Source organism: Pseudophryne corroboree, chromosome 5 (genome assembly GCF_028390025.1).
Source record: "Pseudophryne corroboree isolate aPseCor3 chromosome 5, aPseCor3.hap2, whole genome shotgun sequence".
NCBI classification, from domain to species: domain Eukaryota; kingdom Metazoa; phylum Chordata; class Amphibia; order Anura; family Myobatrachidae; genus Pseudophryne; species Pseudophryne corroboree.
The window spans coordinates 692,568,820-692,585,358 of record NC_086448.1 but is presented as its reverse complement, the minus strand read 5'-3'; the positions used below and the strand labels follow the sequence as shown (position 1 = coordinate 692,585,358).

The 16,539-nt window shown below is 47.7% G+C and overlaps 1 protein-coding gene across 4 annotated transcripts in view; it reads right to left on the bottom strand.

Moving 5' to 3' along the window:
* The window catches only part of TRIM55 (tripartite motif containing 55), a 313,681-nt gene that overhangs the window by 69,766 nt on the left and 227,376 nt on the right, over positions 1-16,539 (bottom strand). For all 4 annotated transcript variants that reach the window (XM_063923825.1, XM_063923826.1, XM_063923824.1 and 1 more), the window contains exons 5-7: positions 15,241-15,474; positions 14,167-14,189; positions 13,964-14,088 (exon numbers count right to left, since the gene is read on the bottom strand). In XM_063923825.1, coding sequence (XP_063779895.1) covers positions 13,964-14,088; positions 14,167-14,189; positions 15,241-15,474 — 382 coding nt within the window. The remainder of the gene's footprint in view (positions 1-13,963; positions 14,089-14,166; positions 14,190-15,240; positions 15,475-16,539) is intronic.

Sequence of the window (16,539 nt, the reverse complement as noted above, 5' to 3'; positions counted from 1 at the left end):
GCAGGATGCAGGTATGGTGGACGGCCTGGCGGTACGGCGTACCGGCTGGGAATTTCTTACCGGTACACCATACCGCCCCATACCGCCATACTTGCAGCATTGAACAGATCTTGAAGATAAGCAGGAAGTCATGGTGTTATATATAACATAGAGTGGGGACATTAATCATTAGGGTCCAGATACCAGCTAAACCCAGAATATAGGAAATAGTGCTGTATCCAGAAACTATAACATATGAAGTAAGTATTCACTCTGTTTAGTTGGTATTTGACTAAGACAGAGCCATGCGACATATGTGTCTGTGATTAGCATGTCTGTGGTGAGATTGGCCATCGATTCTGAGCATCATTCGATGAAGGGTTCCCCTCAGATGACTGAAGACATGAAAATAGGGTTTTAAATACCTACTGGTAAATCCTTTTCTTGTGGTCCATAAGGGAATTGGAGACAGCTTAGTATGATGGGTATAGACAGGTCCAAAAGAGCCAGTGCACTTTAAATTTCATCAACTGGGTGTGCTGGCTCCTCCCCTATATGCCCCCTCCTACAGGCAGTTATAGGTAAAACATTGCCCGAAGGAGAGATACTTGAGAGAAGGAACATAACAACAATAAGTGTGGTGAGATTTACACACCAGCACACCATAACCTAACCAGGCCAGCAACGGCTGGCAACACAAACAGCAATATCTGAATAGGTAACACATAACAGAAAACCTGCAGAAAGTCACCGCACAGAGGCGGGGGCCCATTATCCCTTATGGACTATGAGAAAAGGATTTACCGGTAGGTATTTAAAATCCTATTTTCTCTAGCATCCATAAGGGATATTGGGGACAGATTAGTACGATGGGGATGTCCCAAAGCTTCCAGAACAGGCGGGAACGTGCGGAGACATCTACAGCACCTCATGCCCAAACTGGGTAACCTCTTTGGCCAGGGTATCAAATTGGTAGAACTTCACAAAGGTGTTCTTCCCCGACCAGGTAGCAGCTTGGCATAGTTGTAGGGCCGAGACTCCACGGGCAGCCACCCAGGAAGACCCCACGGATCTCGTAGAGTGGGCTTTCAGAGACTGTGGAGCAGGTAAGACTGCCAACACATAGGCCTGTTGGATAGTAAGCCTAATTCAATGAGCAATAGACTGCTTTGAAGCAGGGCAACTCTTTTTCTGCGTATCATACAGCACGAACAAGGAATCCTTCGGCAGGAACTGCTGTCTTGTCCTGAGCTCCGCTCTGTTTTCATAAAAGACCAAGTAGGTACTTTTACACGATAAGGCCCCTAATTCTGAGACACGTCTAGCAGAAGCCAGGGCCAGTAACATCACCGTCTTCGACGTGAGGTACTTGTCTACTATTGTCAGCAGAGGCTCAAACCAGGAGGACTGTAGAAAACGTAACACCACATCCAAATCCCAAGGTGCCGTAGGTGGCACAAACGGAGGTTGAATGTGAAGAACCCCTTGCAAGAAGGTCTGAACTTCTGGCAAGATAGCCAACTTCTTCTGAAAGAAGATGGAAAGAACTGAAATCTGGACCTTAATGGATCCAAGACGTAAACCCTTATCCACCCCAGCCTGCAGGAAATGAAGGAATCTTCCCAAGTGGAATTCTGCAGAGGGATATGTGCATTCCTCGCACCAAGAGACATATCTTCGCCAGATATTATGATAGTGTTTTGACTTCACAGGTTTCCTGGCTTGCACCATAGTGGCAATGATCTTTTTGGAAAGCCCTTTATGAGCTAGGATGTTCCGCTCAACTTCCATGCCGACAAACGAAGTCACCGTAAGTCCGGGTAGATGAATGGTCCTTGCTGAAGAAGATCCCTTCTTTGGCAGAGGCCAGGGGTCTTCCACGGATGTGTCCAGAAGAGCCGCGTACCATGCTCTTTGGGGCCAATCTGGGGTCAATCAAGATTGCTTGCACATCTTGATGCCTGATCCGCTTGAGCACCCTTGGGATCAGTGGAACCGGAGGAAATAGGTAGACCAGCTGGTGAGGCCAAGGCGATGTCAGCACAACCACTGCGCTTGCCTGAGGGTCTCTGGTTCGTGAATAATAGCAGCAAAGCTTCTTGTTGAGGTGAGATGCCATCATGTCGATCTGTGGGCATCCCCACCTGTCGACGATCTGTTGAAACACCTGAGGGTGTAGTCCCATTCCCCTGGGTGGAGATCATGACGACTCACGAAGTCCGCTTCCCAGTTGTCCACATCCAGTTCTCTTGCATTTATTTCCAACCAGAGGAGTATTCTTGACACTTCTCGTATGCAGGCCCTGCTTTTTGTCCCTCCTTGTTGATTGATGTATGCCACCGCTGTGGCGTTGTCCGCCTGAACCTGGATCACCTGATCCTGGAGTAGAGGGGAGGCCTGAATCAGAGCATTGTAGATAGATTGCGGACAGTGCTCTTGCATTTTTTTCCAACCAGAGGAGTATTCTTGACACTTCTCATATGCAGGCCCTGCTTTTTGTCCCTCCTTGTTGATTGATGTACGCCACCGCTGTGGCGTTGTCCGACTGAACCTGGATCACCTGATCTCGGAGTAGAGGGGAGGCCTGAATCAGAGCATTGTAGATAGTCCAAAGTTCCAGGATATTGATTGGAAGTAGGGCCTCTTGGTCAGACCACCTGCCCTGGAACTGCACCCCCTGGGTGACAGCTCCCCATCCTCTCAGACTCGCATCTGTCGTGAAGAGGATCCAATCCTGAATCCCGAAGCGTCGACCCTCCAGCAGGTTGGAAGACTGTAGCCACCACAGGAGTGCAATCCTGGCCTGGGGTGACAGCCGAATCATCCGGTGCATCTGAAGGTGTGAACCCGGACCATTTGTTCAGGATATCCAATTGGAAGGGTCTGGCATGGAACCTTCCGAACTGTTTTGCCTCGTACTAGGCCACCATCTTTCCCAACAGTTTTATGCAAAGATGAATGGATACTCGAGCAGGTCTGAGAACCATAAGAACCATTTCTTGAAGTGTTCTCACTTTGTCCTCTGGGAGGAATACTCTCTGTGCTACAGTATCCAGTAGCATGCCCAGTAACAGGAGCCGCTGAGATGGCTCCAGATAGGACTTCTGCAGATTGAGGATCTACCCGTGGTGAGACAGAAGTTGTATAGTGCGATCTATATGGAGCAGTAGAAGCTCCCTGGAACTCTCTTTTATCAGGAGTTCATCCAGGTAAGGGACTATATTGACCCCCTTGACTCTAAGCTGAAACATCATTTCTGTCATTACCTTCGTGAAAGCACTCGGAGCTGTAGATAGGCCAAAGGGTAACGCCTGGAACTGGCAGTGATCGTTCAGCAGGGCGAACCGCAGATAGGGCTGATGAGGAGGCCAAATTGGGATATGGAGGTAAGCATCCTTGATATCCAGGGACACCAGGAATTCCTGTGGTTCCAGGCCTGCGATCACCGCACTTAAAGATTCCATCTTGAATTTTAAAACCTTCAGGTAAGGATTCAAGGACTTCAGATTAAAAATGGGTCTGGTTTTGGCACTACAAACAGACTGGAGTAGTATCCTTGGACTTGCTGTTGCAGGGGTACTGGAACAACGACCTGGAACTGGACCAACTTGTCAATGGCCAGTAGTAGCGTAACACGCATATTTTCCAAAGCTGGCAAGTTTGATTTGAAAAATTGTTTGGGAGGAGCACCGTTGAATTCCAGCTTGTAACCCTGAGAGATAAAGTCCCTTACCCAGGCATCCTGGCAGGAACTGTCCCAAATGTGTATGTATGTATGACATAACCGAACTCCCATCATGAGATCCCCTCGGGGTGGGTGGGCACTGTCATGCTTAAGTCTTTGTGGAAGCTGAACTGGTGCTCTGTTCCTAGGAGTCGGCAACAGCTGGTTTCTTAGGTTTACCTCTGGTGTCTCTAGTTGTGTTGGAGGCACCCCTGGCTCTAGATCGAAATCTGGAGGACCGAAAGGACTGAGTATACGGTCCCGGGTAGGTTCGTATAGCAGGCGGATCCCCCAAGGGGAGAAACATGGATTTCCCCGCAGTAGCTTTGGAGATCCATGCCTCCAATTCACCTCCGAAGAGCCATTCACCTGTGAAGGGAAGAGATTCCACATTACGTTTGGAGTTAGCGTCTGCAATCCACTGACGCTACCACATGGCTCTACATGCTGACACAGCCATAGCAGTGGTCCTAGCATTAATATTGCCAATCTCTTTAAGGGAGTCACAGAGGACTCTTGCCGTGACCTGAAAGTGTTTTAGAAAAGTTACAGTAGTAACTAAGGTCATATTACCCGAATGACCTTCCGGAATTTGAGTTGCCCAGAAATGAATTGCATGTGTCATCCAGCAACCTGCAATGACCAGTCATGAGCTACACCTGCGGCAGTGTAAATAGATTTTAGAGTGGTCTCAATTTACCTATCTCCCGGGTCTTTTACTGTAAAGGAGCCCAGAGCAGGGAGTACCGTGAGTTGAGATGACATATCAGATATCATGGTTTTGATAGCCCCCAGCCAGGAGGGCTCTTGACTCTTCCCGACACTGCTCACATGATATGGAGCCAGATGAGATAGGGGAGAATCTAGCATTACATACACTGCATAACTTCTGTTTTACCATTGTGAACAAGAAAAACAGATACAATACACATACAACACAGCCTGAAATACAATACAAGCCTGCCCTATTGCATGTGAGAGAAGACACACCAGCGCACCCAACGCTGCGCAGCCACAGTGAGGCTGTCAGCATTATATATATATATATATATATATATATATATATATATATAAAACATTGAGACTGTCTTATAAAAATTCCCTCAGAGGAATGATATACTGTGCACAATATAGCGGTTCTCCCCCTCTACACCCGGTACCAGTGATTTAGTGTGTGACCGTTATGGAGGAGCTGTATAAGGCTGCTGCTGCTTATGCAGTGGAAGGCACCAAAATGCCACTGAGCCCACCCCGATGTAGCTCTGTCCCCCACAATGGTGCCGGAGCTACTGTATAATATTTATACTGGCCATGTCTCCCCAAAGTGTTGTAGCCTCACATAAATGTTTGGCACAAGAACCGTTCGCTAGTCTCATGCAGGGGCTACAGCGCAGGGCCGGATTAACAATGGGGCGGGTGGAGCTGCAGCTCCAGGCCCCCCATGAAAATAGGCCCAGACGGTGCTAGAAAACTTTGGTGACAAGAAAAATGTTTATTTTTTATTTTGTCACCATCAGTGGAGGCCGAAAGCCCCGCCCACTCACTTCCCTCCAACCCACCGTTCACTCATACACCGTGACCTCCTTGCTAGTGCAGGGAGTGGTGCGCACTCCCTGCGCCTCTGTGCGGATCCAGTGTCAAGAGGGAGGTTGGCCGCGGCGCTGGCCAAGATGGTCCAGCTCCTCCCCTCCACTCACAGTTCCTTCCCTTCCTCTCACTCTCTCCCCTTGGTACGCTGCTGATGCAGGGGTTTACAGGCGCCACATCCAAATGGTGGGGACCCGCGCCAGCCGGAGCTAAAGACGGGACCTGCCGCTGCTGCTGCTGCTAATGACGGGGACCCGCTGCTGAGGAAGGTACGAAGTGCCGCCTGTAGGTGTGTGTGTGTGTGTGGGTGGGGGGGGGGTGGATTTAGGGGATGGCTGTCTCAACCCATTCACTGTCTCCCCCCTTCTCTCGTTCTGTCTCCCCCCCCACCTCTCTCTCTCTCTGTCTCCCCCCTTCTCTCTCTAGGGTGTAGTATCTTATGCCGGCGGCCGGGCTCCCGGTGACCAGCATACCGGCGCCCGACCACCGGCATACCGACAGCGTGGCGAGCGCAAATGAGCCCCTTGAGGGCTCGCTGCTCTAACCAGGCTGTGGGCATGGTGGCGCGCTACGCACGCCACGCTATTTTATTCTCCCTCCAGGGGGGTCGTGGACCCCCAAAAGGGAGAAAAAGTGTCGGTATGTCGGCTGTCGGGATTCCGGCGACGGTATACTGTGCGCCGGGATCCCGACAGTCGGCATACTGAAGACCACCCCTCTCTCTCTCCTCTCGCTCTCTGTCTCCCCCTTCTCTCTCTCTGTCTCCCCCCTTCTCGCTCTCTCTTTGCCCCCTCTCTCTCTGTCTCCACCCTCTCTCTCTCACTCCCCCTTCTCTCTCTGCCCCCTCTCTCTCTAACCCTTCTCTCTCTGTCTCCCCCTTCTCCCTCTGTCTCTCCCTCTCACCCCCCCCCCCCCTGCTCTTTCTCTGAGGTCAATTCAGTTCTGTGCGGATTGAATATCACCGGGAATTAGCTCCCGGAGCTATTCAATTCCACGCGCAGTGACAGCCGACAACAGGATTTCTTCCTACACCCCTCTGGAGTGAGAAGAGATCCGACAAAAGTGCAGGTGCAATGCTGATTTCTGTCCTTAGCGCAGCAGAAACAGCATTGTGCCGGGCATTTATGTCGGAGAATGCCGGTTCTCGCAACAAAACACCATGTTTAGTCAGTGAGAACCGGCCTTTCCCAACTTAGCATCGCGCTAAACTGAATAGCCCCGGGAGCTATTTCCTGCCTCTATTCAATCCCCGCAGTATTGAATTGACCCCTCTGTGTCTTCCACCTTCTCTCTCTCTGTCTGTGTCTTCCACTTTCTCTATCTGTGTTTCCCCACTTCTCTCTCTCTCTCTCTCGGTCTCTCCTTTCTCGCTCTCTGTCTCCCACCCTTCGCTCTCTGTCCCCCTGCTCACTCTCTCTCTGTCTCCACCCTTCTCTTTCTGTCACCCCCTTCTCTCTCTGTGTCCTCCACCATTTTCTCTCGCTATAAAAAATGGTGGTTGCTCCCAGCGCACTTCCTTACTGGAAATAATACTACAAATAACATACAGTAATAGTAAAAAATGGGGGGTATTTATTAATTTACAGTATTGCAATGTGGATTGCAGATGTTACTATTCACGTAGCGATAGTATAAGCAATTATAAAAAGGATAACGATAAAAATGGAGCAAAGGGGAAGGGGTGGCCGAAATTCCTAATAGCGGTATACACAGGACAAAAACATACATGTACATAATGTACAAATACACAAGTATCTATTGCACCAAAACGCGCTCAATGCGTCTTACTCTTGTGTGCTTACTTCCTGATTACCGATCAAACTGATCCTCTGACAGTACCGCGAGGCGCACATGGCGGTCTATGAGGGAAGTCTGCCAGCAGATACCGCATCCATCCCCAGGAACGGACATCCACCACTGTACACAGGTGACTTCATCAGCCCTTTTGAAGCAAACCTCGGAGGAGGTAAGGATTTTGTTTCCACCTTACTCAAACACCTCTCGCAGGGGTATATGCACACGGACAGAAAATCCGCTTGGCACCATTACAGGGCGCAGTACGGGAATTAATATGTATAAGACGAGCGTATTGGTACACAGGACCTCTGCATACTGGAAACCCAGGAGGGATTTGTTGTATTTACAATCCAGATAAACGGATATATCTTACCTCAGGAAGTAAGCATACAAGAGCAATAGATACTTGTTGTGTATTTGTATGTACATGTATGTTTTTGTCCTGTGTATACCGGTATTAGGAATTTCGGCCACCCCTTCCCCTTTGTTTAGATTTTGTCGTTACTTATACTACTAACTATCGCTATGGTGAATAGTAACATCTGCAATCTACATTGCAATACTGTCAATTAATTAATACCCCCCATTTTTTACTATCACTGGATGTTATTTGTATTATTATTTCCTGTAAGTAAGTGCACAGGGAGCAACCACCCTTTTTTATTTGTATGTTCTATCCATAGTGGACTGTTGTAGTGCAGCCACTCTCCCAGCAGCACATCCCACGAAGGATATCCACTGTCACATAGAGAGCGCAATATCACACTCTTTATCCATTTTCTCTCGCTGTGCTTCCCTTTTATCTCCCCGCCTTCTCTCTTTCCCTCTGTATCCCCCCCCCACCCTTCTCCCTCTCTCTCTCCCCTTCTCCCTCTCTCTTTCCCTTTCTGACTCTCACTGTCTCCCCTTTGTCTCTCTCCTCCACTTTTTTCCTCTTCTCTCTCTCTCTTCTCACTCTCCCCCTCGATCTCTCACCTCTCCCCCTTCTCTCTCTGTGCCTTCCTCCTTGTCTCTCCCCTTTCTCTCTCTCTAGCTCTCTCTCCCCTTTCTCTCCTCTCCCTCTCTTCTCCCTCTCTCTCTCTGTCTCCCCCTTCTTGTTCTGTCTCCCCCTTCACTATCTCTCTCTCTGACTCCTCCTCTTCCCTGTCTGTCTCTCTATATCTCCCCTCCTCCTCTCCCTCCCCTCTCTCTCACTGTTCCGTTCTCTCTCTCCCCTCTTCTTTCTCTGTCTCTCTCTCTGTCCCCCTCTCTCTCTCTCTGTCTCCCCCTTATCTCTCTTTCTCCCCCCTCTTCTTTCTTTGTCTCCCCCTCCTCTCCCTTTTCTCTATCATCTCTCTCCCTCTCACCTTTCTCCCACCCCTCTCTCTCTGTATATTCCCCCTTCTCTCTCTCTCTCTCTCTCTCTCTCTCTCTCTCTGTTTCTCCCACTTACTCTCTTCCCATTCTCTCCCCCCTTTCTCTCTCTCTCTCTCTCCCACTTCTCCCCCGCTCTATCTCTCTGTCTACAACTTCTTACTCTCTCTGCAGTTAGGGTTAGGCTGTGCGAGGGGAGGTTAGGGTTAGGCACTAGGGTGAAGGTTAGTGTCAGGCTGCGGGAGGGGAGGTTAGAATTAGGCTGTTGGAGGGGAGGGTTGAGCTGCATGAGGGGAGGGTTAGGCTGTGGGAGGGTTAGGGAAAGGGTAAGGGGTAGGGTTACTTTACTTACCAAAAGTGTCAGTATTCTGACCGCCAACATCTTTACTTTCGGGATCCTGTACCCCACTGATAGAGGGCACATATAGACATGGGCACATACAGACATAGCGGAGCACATACAGACATAGGCACATATGGACATAGCGGAGCACATACACACATAGCGGAGCACATCAGATATAGGCACATACACACATAGCGGAGCACATCAGATATAGGCACATACAGACATTAGCACATGTGGACATAGAGGAGCACATACAGACATAGGCACATGTGGACATAGAGGAGCACATACAGACATTGAGGAACATATACAGACATAAGCACATGTGGACATAGAGGAGCACATACAGACCTAGGCACATAAAGACAGAGGAGCACATATATGCATACTGTAGGCCACTTGCCACTGGAATGACTTTACACCCCCACAGCACAGGACACACCCTCACATCACTATTCCCACGACCACAGCACTGGTCACACCGCTGTGGTGGCACACAATAGGCCCTTCAACAATTTCAGCTCCAGGCCCTTGTGGACCTTAATCTGGCACTGCTACAGCGGGTCCCCCCCAGGAGGGACCCGTACGCCTCACCCACGCCTCTGCCGCACAGTGAACCGGGAGACCCTCCCTAGCGGGGTCCCCGGTGTGTACTCACCACCAATGATCACCTTCAGGCAGCATTAGGGGTGTGCGGCATGCTGCGGCTGCGACAGCCAAGGCGCCATGCCCCGCTTAACAAATAGCCCCTCAGGACGGTGGTCCTGCAGTGGGGGAAGAGGCTCTGCACCTAAAGAGGCCGGTGACGGCCCTCCCTTACTCCCACGGTGCAGGTATGCTGTTGACCAAATAGCATACCGAAAAAAATGAAAGTTTAAAAGAAATTGAAGAAAAACTCTGAAGCTTGCAGAGATGTGCATCATCTCCTGAGGGCACTTTTTTCTAAAACTGCCTGTAGGAGGAGGCATAGAGGGGAGGAGCCAGCACCCCCAGTTGAAGAAATTTAAAGTGCACTGGCTCCTTTGAACCTGTCTATACCCATCGTACTAATCTGTCCCCAATATCCCTTATAGATGCTAGAGAAAGATATATACAGGAACGTTCACATATAAGTTGAGTATTGATTCTTATATTGCTTATCATTCTTGAACTGCGTACTGTTTTGTTAACATCATTTATATGTACTGTACCAATAAACTGTATTTCTGTATTATACCACTAATACTGAGTCTCAGAGTATATTTACTGACTAGGTGATTCATCGCGCCCTACGGGCGCTCTTCACACCGTCGTAAGGGGCTACGCCCCAGTAAACTGGACAGAAAAGTGAAGGAGTAGAATAGTAGATGGTGAAGTTGTGGTGGAATGGTTGGTTTGTTTGTGGGTAGATGTAGTATGAAAAAAGGGAATGTGATGGTGAATGGGGTGCAGGCTTTTGTGAGTGGGTGAGCAGTGTGTATAGGGGAGGCTGGTAAGATTGTAGGTGTCAATGTTATGTATAGTAAAGATGGTTGTTCAAGGCAAGTATGTGAAGATATGGTTTACATGTTAAAAATTTGAGTGAAAACAACATTTTGAAGTTATATTCCCCCCCCCGCCCCCCCTCCAACAAAATCAGGCTTACTCCGAAGGTGGGGGGAGGGGATGTGCTACAGGTGGTTGGGGGTGCAGGGGTGGATGAGTGGTGGGTGATGGTGGAGGGGTGGGGGTGCTGGCAGATATACTGCTGTGTGACTGATGGTGTTGGGGGCGGGGGATGCATGGGGAGCGTGGCTTGTGGTGGCTGAAAGGATTTAACTTGGCCCCCTTTCCTGCACATTACCAGGCATGAGGTTATATCCCTATAATGTGAAGGTGGGGGGAGGGGGTGTGCTACAGGTGATTGGGGGTGGTGGTGCAGGGGTGGATGAGTGCTGGGTGATGGTGGATTGCCCGATGTCGGCCGCAGGCAGAGCGGGGCGGGAGGCGCAGGTAGCAGGGACAGCGCTGTGGGTGACGGAGGTGGCGCTGCCTTGACTTCCGCTGCGGTGTGTGGCGCCTCCGTGACACAGGGTGAGCGCTCTGTGCGTCTCGGTGGCGGGGCTGCTGAAGGGCGCTGGAAGTGAGTGAGGCTGCTGTGCGGGGGTGCTCCGTAAGTGCAGTGCGGCCGTGAGGTATTTGTACGGCGCGGCACCTGCGTGTGCTGAGGGTGACGGGGCTGCTGAAGGGGGGTGGATGTGAAGGAGGCTGCTGTGCAGTGTGGTCGTGGAGTGACATGGTAAGGGGGGCTAGCGGCGGCCTTGGTAGCGGGTGTGTGGTGGGTAAGGTGGGTGTAGTAGGTGGTGGTGGGTGGTGAGGGTGTGTGGGTGTCTGTTTGCTTACCTGCCAGTGTGGGCCGTCAGTTAGAATGGAGTGTCTCCTGGTGGTCCCTTCTCCTATAGTGTGTCATGTGGTGTGCTGACACAGATAGGGCAGGGTCTGTGACTCCACCCAGCGTTATATATACACACATACACACATATACAAACATATTTTTGGAAATATATATCCAGAAATATACACACATCCATATAGATATACACATATACCCCTATATATATATACACACACACATCTTTACAGGTAACATAGCCTTACAGTGCTCAGCAGTCCTGAAAATCACTGACCCCCTCCCAGGCTTAATAGCCTGAGCTGTTTGCTGCCTTAAACGCAGCTTAGTTATGGGGCCTCCCTGTGGGCATTACTCACCCCCCCCCCTCTCCCCGCGATCTCCCTTCTCAGAGATGGACCGCGGCTGCCGTGAGAGCTCTCTGCGGTCAGCCTTTCACCTCTCCCCCCTCTGCATACAAAGCCGCCGTTCGCGGCTCCTGAGCTCTGGCTGGTAGCGGCTAGCACAAGCTAACCGCGGGAGGGAGGGGGGAAGCGGCGTCCGGGGACTGGGGAGCGCAGGTATGGGAGCGGGCGGGCGGGAAGCGGCTGCGGCTTGGCGCCCAGTGGCGGCTGCTGTGCAGTCCGCGGCTGGGCAGTGGAATACAGCCAGTGAATGGTGGCTTGGCGCCCAGCGGCGGCTGTCCGCGGCTGGGCAGGCAGGAGGTGTTGTGAACTTTGTCCACTTGCTTGGCTGCTGAAGGGGGGTGGATGTGAAGGAGGCTGTTGTGCAGTGTGGTCGTGGAGTGAGATGGTAAGGGGGGGCTAGCGGCAGCCTTGGTAGCGGGTGTGTGGTGGGTAAGGTGGGTGTAGTAGGTGGTGGTGGGTGGTGAGGGTGTGTGGGTGTCTGTTTGCTTACCTGCCAGTGTGGGCCGTCAGTTAGAATGGAGTGTCTCCTGGTGGTCCCTTCTCCTATAGTGTGTCATGTGGTGTGCTGACACAGATAGGGCAGGGTCTGTGACTCCACCCAGCGTTAGAAATGCAGCCACAGAGTCACAGGGCTAATATATAGGAGATTGATATAGAATAACAGCGGTGAAGGATTACGCTCATGGCTAATTTTACTAATATAGGTTGAGTCTCCCATATCCAAAATGCTTGGGACCAGAAGCATTTCCGATATGGGATTTTTCTGGATTTTTAGAATATTTTAAAAGGATCCCTTTAAGATGGTCGGGAGACCTTTAAAATGCAGTGAACATGCAAATATTCTTAATCAGCAGTGCCGCAACAGGAGTCTGCCACTAGGCCTTTTCACTGCCATCCTGGTAGTTTGGTGGGAAGGGGCACTCCGCAGTCTGACTAATAGACCTGCAGCCCAGTGATCTTGCTGACCCTCTGGCCCCCGGATCAGTGCAAGCAAGAGCCACCATTTTTGATTCGGGAGGCCGGGAGCAGAGTGCGGAGGTAGAGCCCTAAGAGGTCGAGCCAGCTGGGAAAAAGCGCTGAGGCGCAGTTGACACGTGGACGGAGCCCATTGAGCAGTGGACCAGCAGCTGAAATGCAACAGACAGTCTGGAGGGAGCCTGGTGGGGTTATTAAGCTAGGTAATAACAATAGTTCTTAGAATAACAGATAAGGGAGACTCAACCTGTAATAATAAAGATTCTTAGTTTTACTGCATGGTCCTTCATTTAAAAATAAGTTGTTTTAACAAGTCTCTTAATCGAGTTGTTTAACGGGTCTCTTAAACCTCCCTTTGATCATGTACTGTAAAGAGCACAATGGCCCTCATTCCGAGTTGTTCGCTCGCTAGCTGCTTTTAGCAGCTTTGCACACGCTAAGCCGCCGCCTACTGGGAGTGAATCTTAGCTTAGCAGAATTGCGAACGAAAGGTTTGCATAATTGCGAATAGAAATTTCTTTGCAGTTTCTGAGTAGCTCCAGACTTACTCCTACACTGCGATCAGTTCAGTCAGTTTCGTTCCTGGTTTGACGTCACAAACACACCCAGCGTTCGGCCAGACACTCCTCCGTTTCTTCAGACACTCCTGCGTATTTCCCAGAAACGGTAGTGTTTTTCCGCACACTCCCATAAAACGGCCAGTTTCCGCCCAGAAACACCCACTTCCTGTCAATCACACTCCGATCACCAGAACGATGAAAAATCCTTGTTATGCCATGAGTAAAATACCTAACTTTGAGTAAAATAACTACCCGCATGCGCTCTGCGAACCTTGAACATGCGCAGTAAGCAACTAATCGCAATATAGCAAAACTCGGCAATGAGCGAACAACTCGGAATGAGGGCCACTATCCTTATACTTTATGTACATGTACTATCTGGCAAGTGTGCTGGATAAAACTGTTGTACAGTACATGAAAATGTCAGCCAGTTTACCAGTTTATAGTCTTTGCGTGTGATGTATCGGACCCACAAGATAAAAAAAGGACCTACAAGATAAAAAAAAGTGGAGAAGTTGCCCATAGTAACCAAACAGCTTCTAACTGTCATTTTATAGGTTGTGCTAAATGATAGCTAGAAGCTGGCTGGTTGCTATGGGCTACCGTACTTCACTTTGTGCCAACTTACCGATCTTTTGAGCACGCACCACAGGAGGCAACGAAATGTGCCACCCCACCTGGCTATTAGTGCCCAAAAGGAACAACAATTGAATTGCTTTGTTCGGCGCCATCTAGTGGCAGCCAAGGGGTGAAACAGTTGAATTGCCCCCTTAAAATCTCTGATTATTTTTTTATCTTAATATAGCTAAGTGTGAGGACATGAATCACTGTATGTACAATGAATATACCATGCACGGTACATACCCCTATAGAAGTCAATTTCACGAATGATGCGTTCTTCTCTGTTAAGGTCCACTGTAAAGTGATTCATAGTTTCATATCCGGACTCAATCTTTTCCATTTGGAATCCTCTGGATGCTTCAGTTATTCTACAATATACATGGCAGGATTTACAGTCAGAAACTGAATGACTATTAGGTGTTTACGTTACAAAAGGTAATACTCACTTTTGTAGCAACCCTTTAGAGTTCTGTAAAAAAATGATAATAGCAAATTAGCAAATACCAAAATATTGTTATTTTAAGAAAGTAGAATTGTGTAATGTCTTTATCATGTGTTGGTTTCCGGGATACTTTGGATTTCGGAATTTCAGACAGACTCAACCTGTACAATATAAGCATGAAGCATGCCGCTTTATGTAAAGTTTGTTTACCTAACTGTTCACATTTGTGCCACTTGTCATATAAATAGTGGTTATGAAAATAGCCCATGTAATACACAATATCTATCTGTATTCTTTGGAACGTTTGCATTTTTGTAATCCCTAGGCATTCCCACCCCCACCCCCACCGGTGTTTATATTCACAAATTTCTTGGTCTTGTGCTATCTACTGTTTTTCTGGGCAAAGTTCTCTGCAAGCTCACTATCAAAATGTACACTTAAAATGCCATGGTATATGTATGCCATGAAATCCAATAAAGGTAAATAGGGAAAGAAAAAAAAAGAAGTGAAAAGGTAATTAACCCAATATCAAGAAATTTTAAAAATCAAATTCTCTTACATTCAGGGAAAAATAAAAAATGTAAACAATACTGATCATAGTCAAATTTCCTTTAAACATTTAGAATTTTAGAATTGGGATGGGGATGAGGCTGAGTCACACTGGTGGTGTCATAGTTGGCATGCAACGTTTTTAGCAATAAAGATGTAATATGTAGGGCAATACCTCCCAAACCCCTCTCCACATATTGGGACGAAGGTACGGATCACAGGACAGTGGGACGACCCTCTGAAATCGGGAATTCGGGAGGGTTGGGAGGAATGTGCCTAGGGTCCATAGAATGTGCTGTTGGTAAATGTATTAAACCTTCTAAAGAGTAGAGGACAAGTGGAGAAGTTGCCCATAGCAACCAAGCAGCTTTAAACTTTCAGTAATCAAGTACATTCTGTACAATGATAGGTAGAAGATGATTGGTTGCAATTGGTTACAATTTTTTCTTCTTCTTTAGATAGATAGATAGATAGATAGATAGATAGATAGATAGATAGATAGATAGATAGATAGATAGATCAGACTCACTTGGAGGAACAGTGCCATTTCAGGCTCTTCCATAAACTGAATCCCTGATTCCACCAACTTTGCAACCATTTCCATATGTTCTCCATACTTCTTCACTAAAGACTTCACATGTTCAAGCCTCTCCTCTTGGTCTCTAGTTATAACCTGGGTCAGCTCACCTTTCCTTTCTTCAAGAATGGCGTATAAATAATCAAATTTCTCACACAGCTGTTCTTTCTGCCGTCTGCAGTTTTCCTAAAAGACAAAAAACACAAAATATTTAGTACAAGTCGAGTCTTCATAATATGAAAATCAAAGATCCAAAGCTTTTGAGATAGTGACACCTTTGCTTCCTGTTCAGTGTACATAACCTTAGTTTCATGCACACAATTATTAAAAATATTGTATAAAATTACCTTCAGGAGTAAAATGTGTATATGAAACATAAATTAATTTTGTGTTTAGACTTGGGTCCCATCCCCTAAGATATATCATTCAATCAAATTCTAACTGCCTTTACAGGCTGTATTTGAAAAATGACAATTTGGCACTGATTGGTTGGTACCTTATATCTCTCTAATTTATCTGTCTCTAAGCTTTTTTTTCATCTCCCACTATGTACAGTTTATACAAATGCAAATATTCCAAAATCTGATGCAAATTATTCCAAATCCAAAACACTTTGGGTCCCAAGCATTTTGGATAAGAGAAACTCAACATGAATTGGTAAAAACTCCACTGCCATGTACTGTATGTATGTATGTATGTATGTATGTATGTATGTATGTATGAAAGGCCTTTTGTCTGTTTCTGGATGATTAAACACACTGCCCTGTTAGAGTCAATATATACTAGTGTAATTATATGGCATTTCAGCAAATAATTTACATTATCATACATTTTTTCTTTATCTTAGCACAGTACAAACATCACTGTTGCAGCTCCACACAGAACAGACGACAACCACTGCCTGCCCATCCTCATGTTATGCTGCTACATAAATCATACATATAGTCATTGCCCTTTCAGCATTTCCTAGATGAACCTTTCTATTTTTTCTATGTGGAATTAAATGCAATATAACGTGTTCATTATTATTTCCGAAAATCTTCATTTCTAAATCATCATCCTTTTTAATCACACTTATTATTATGTAAATAACACCTTATTTTACCTTATTCATCGGAATGAGCTCACTTTGGGGAGATTAAAAGCCACCATCACTTACCATCATACAATCAATCAGCTGGGATAAAGTGGAGAAGTTTCCCATTGCAACCAATCAGCTTATAGCTGTCGTTTCATAAACTGTGCTAGATA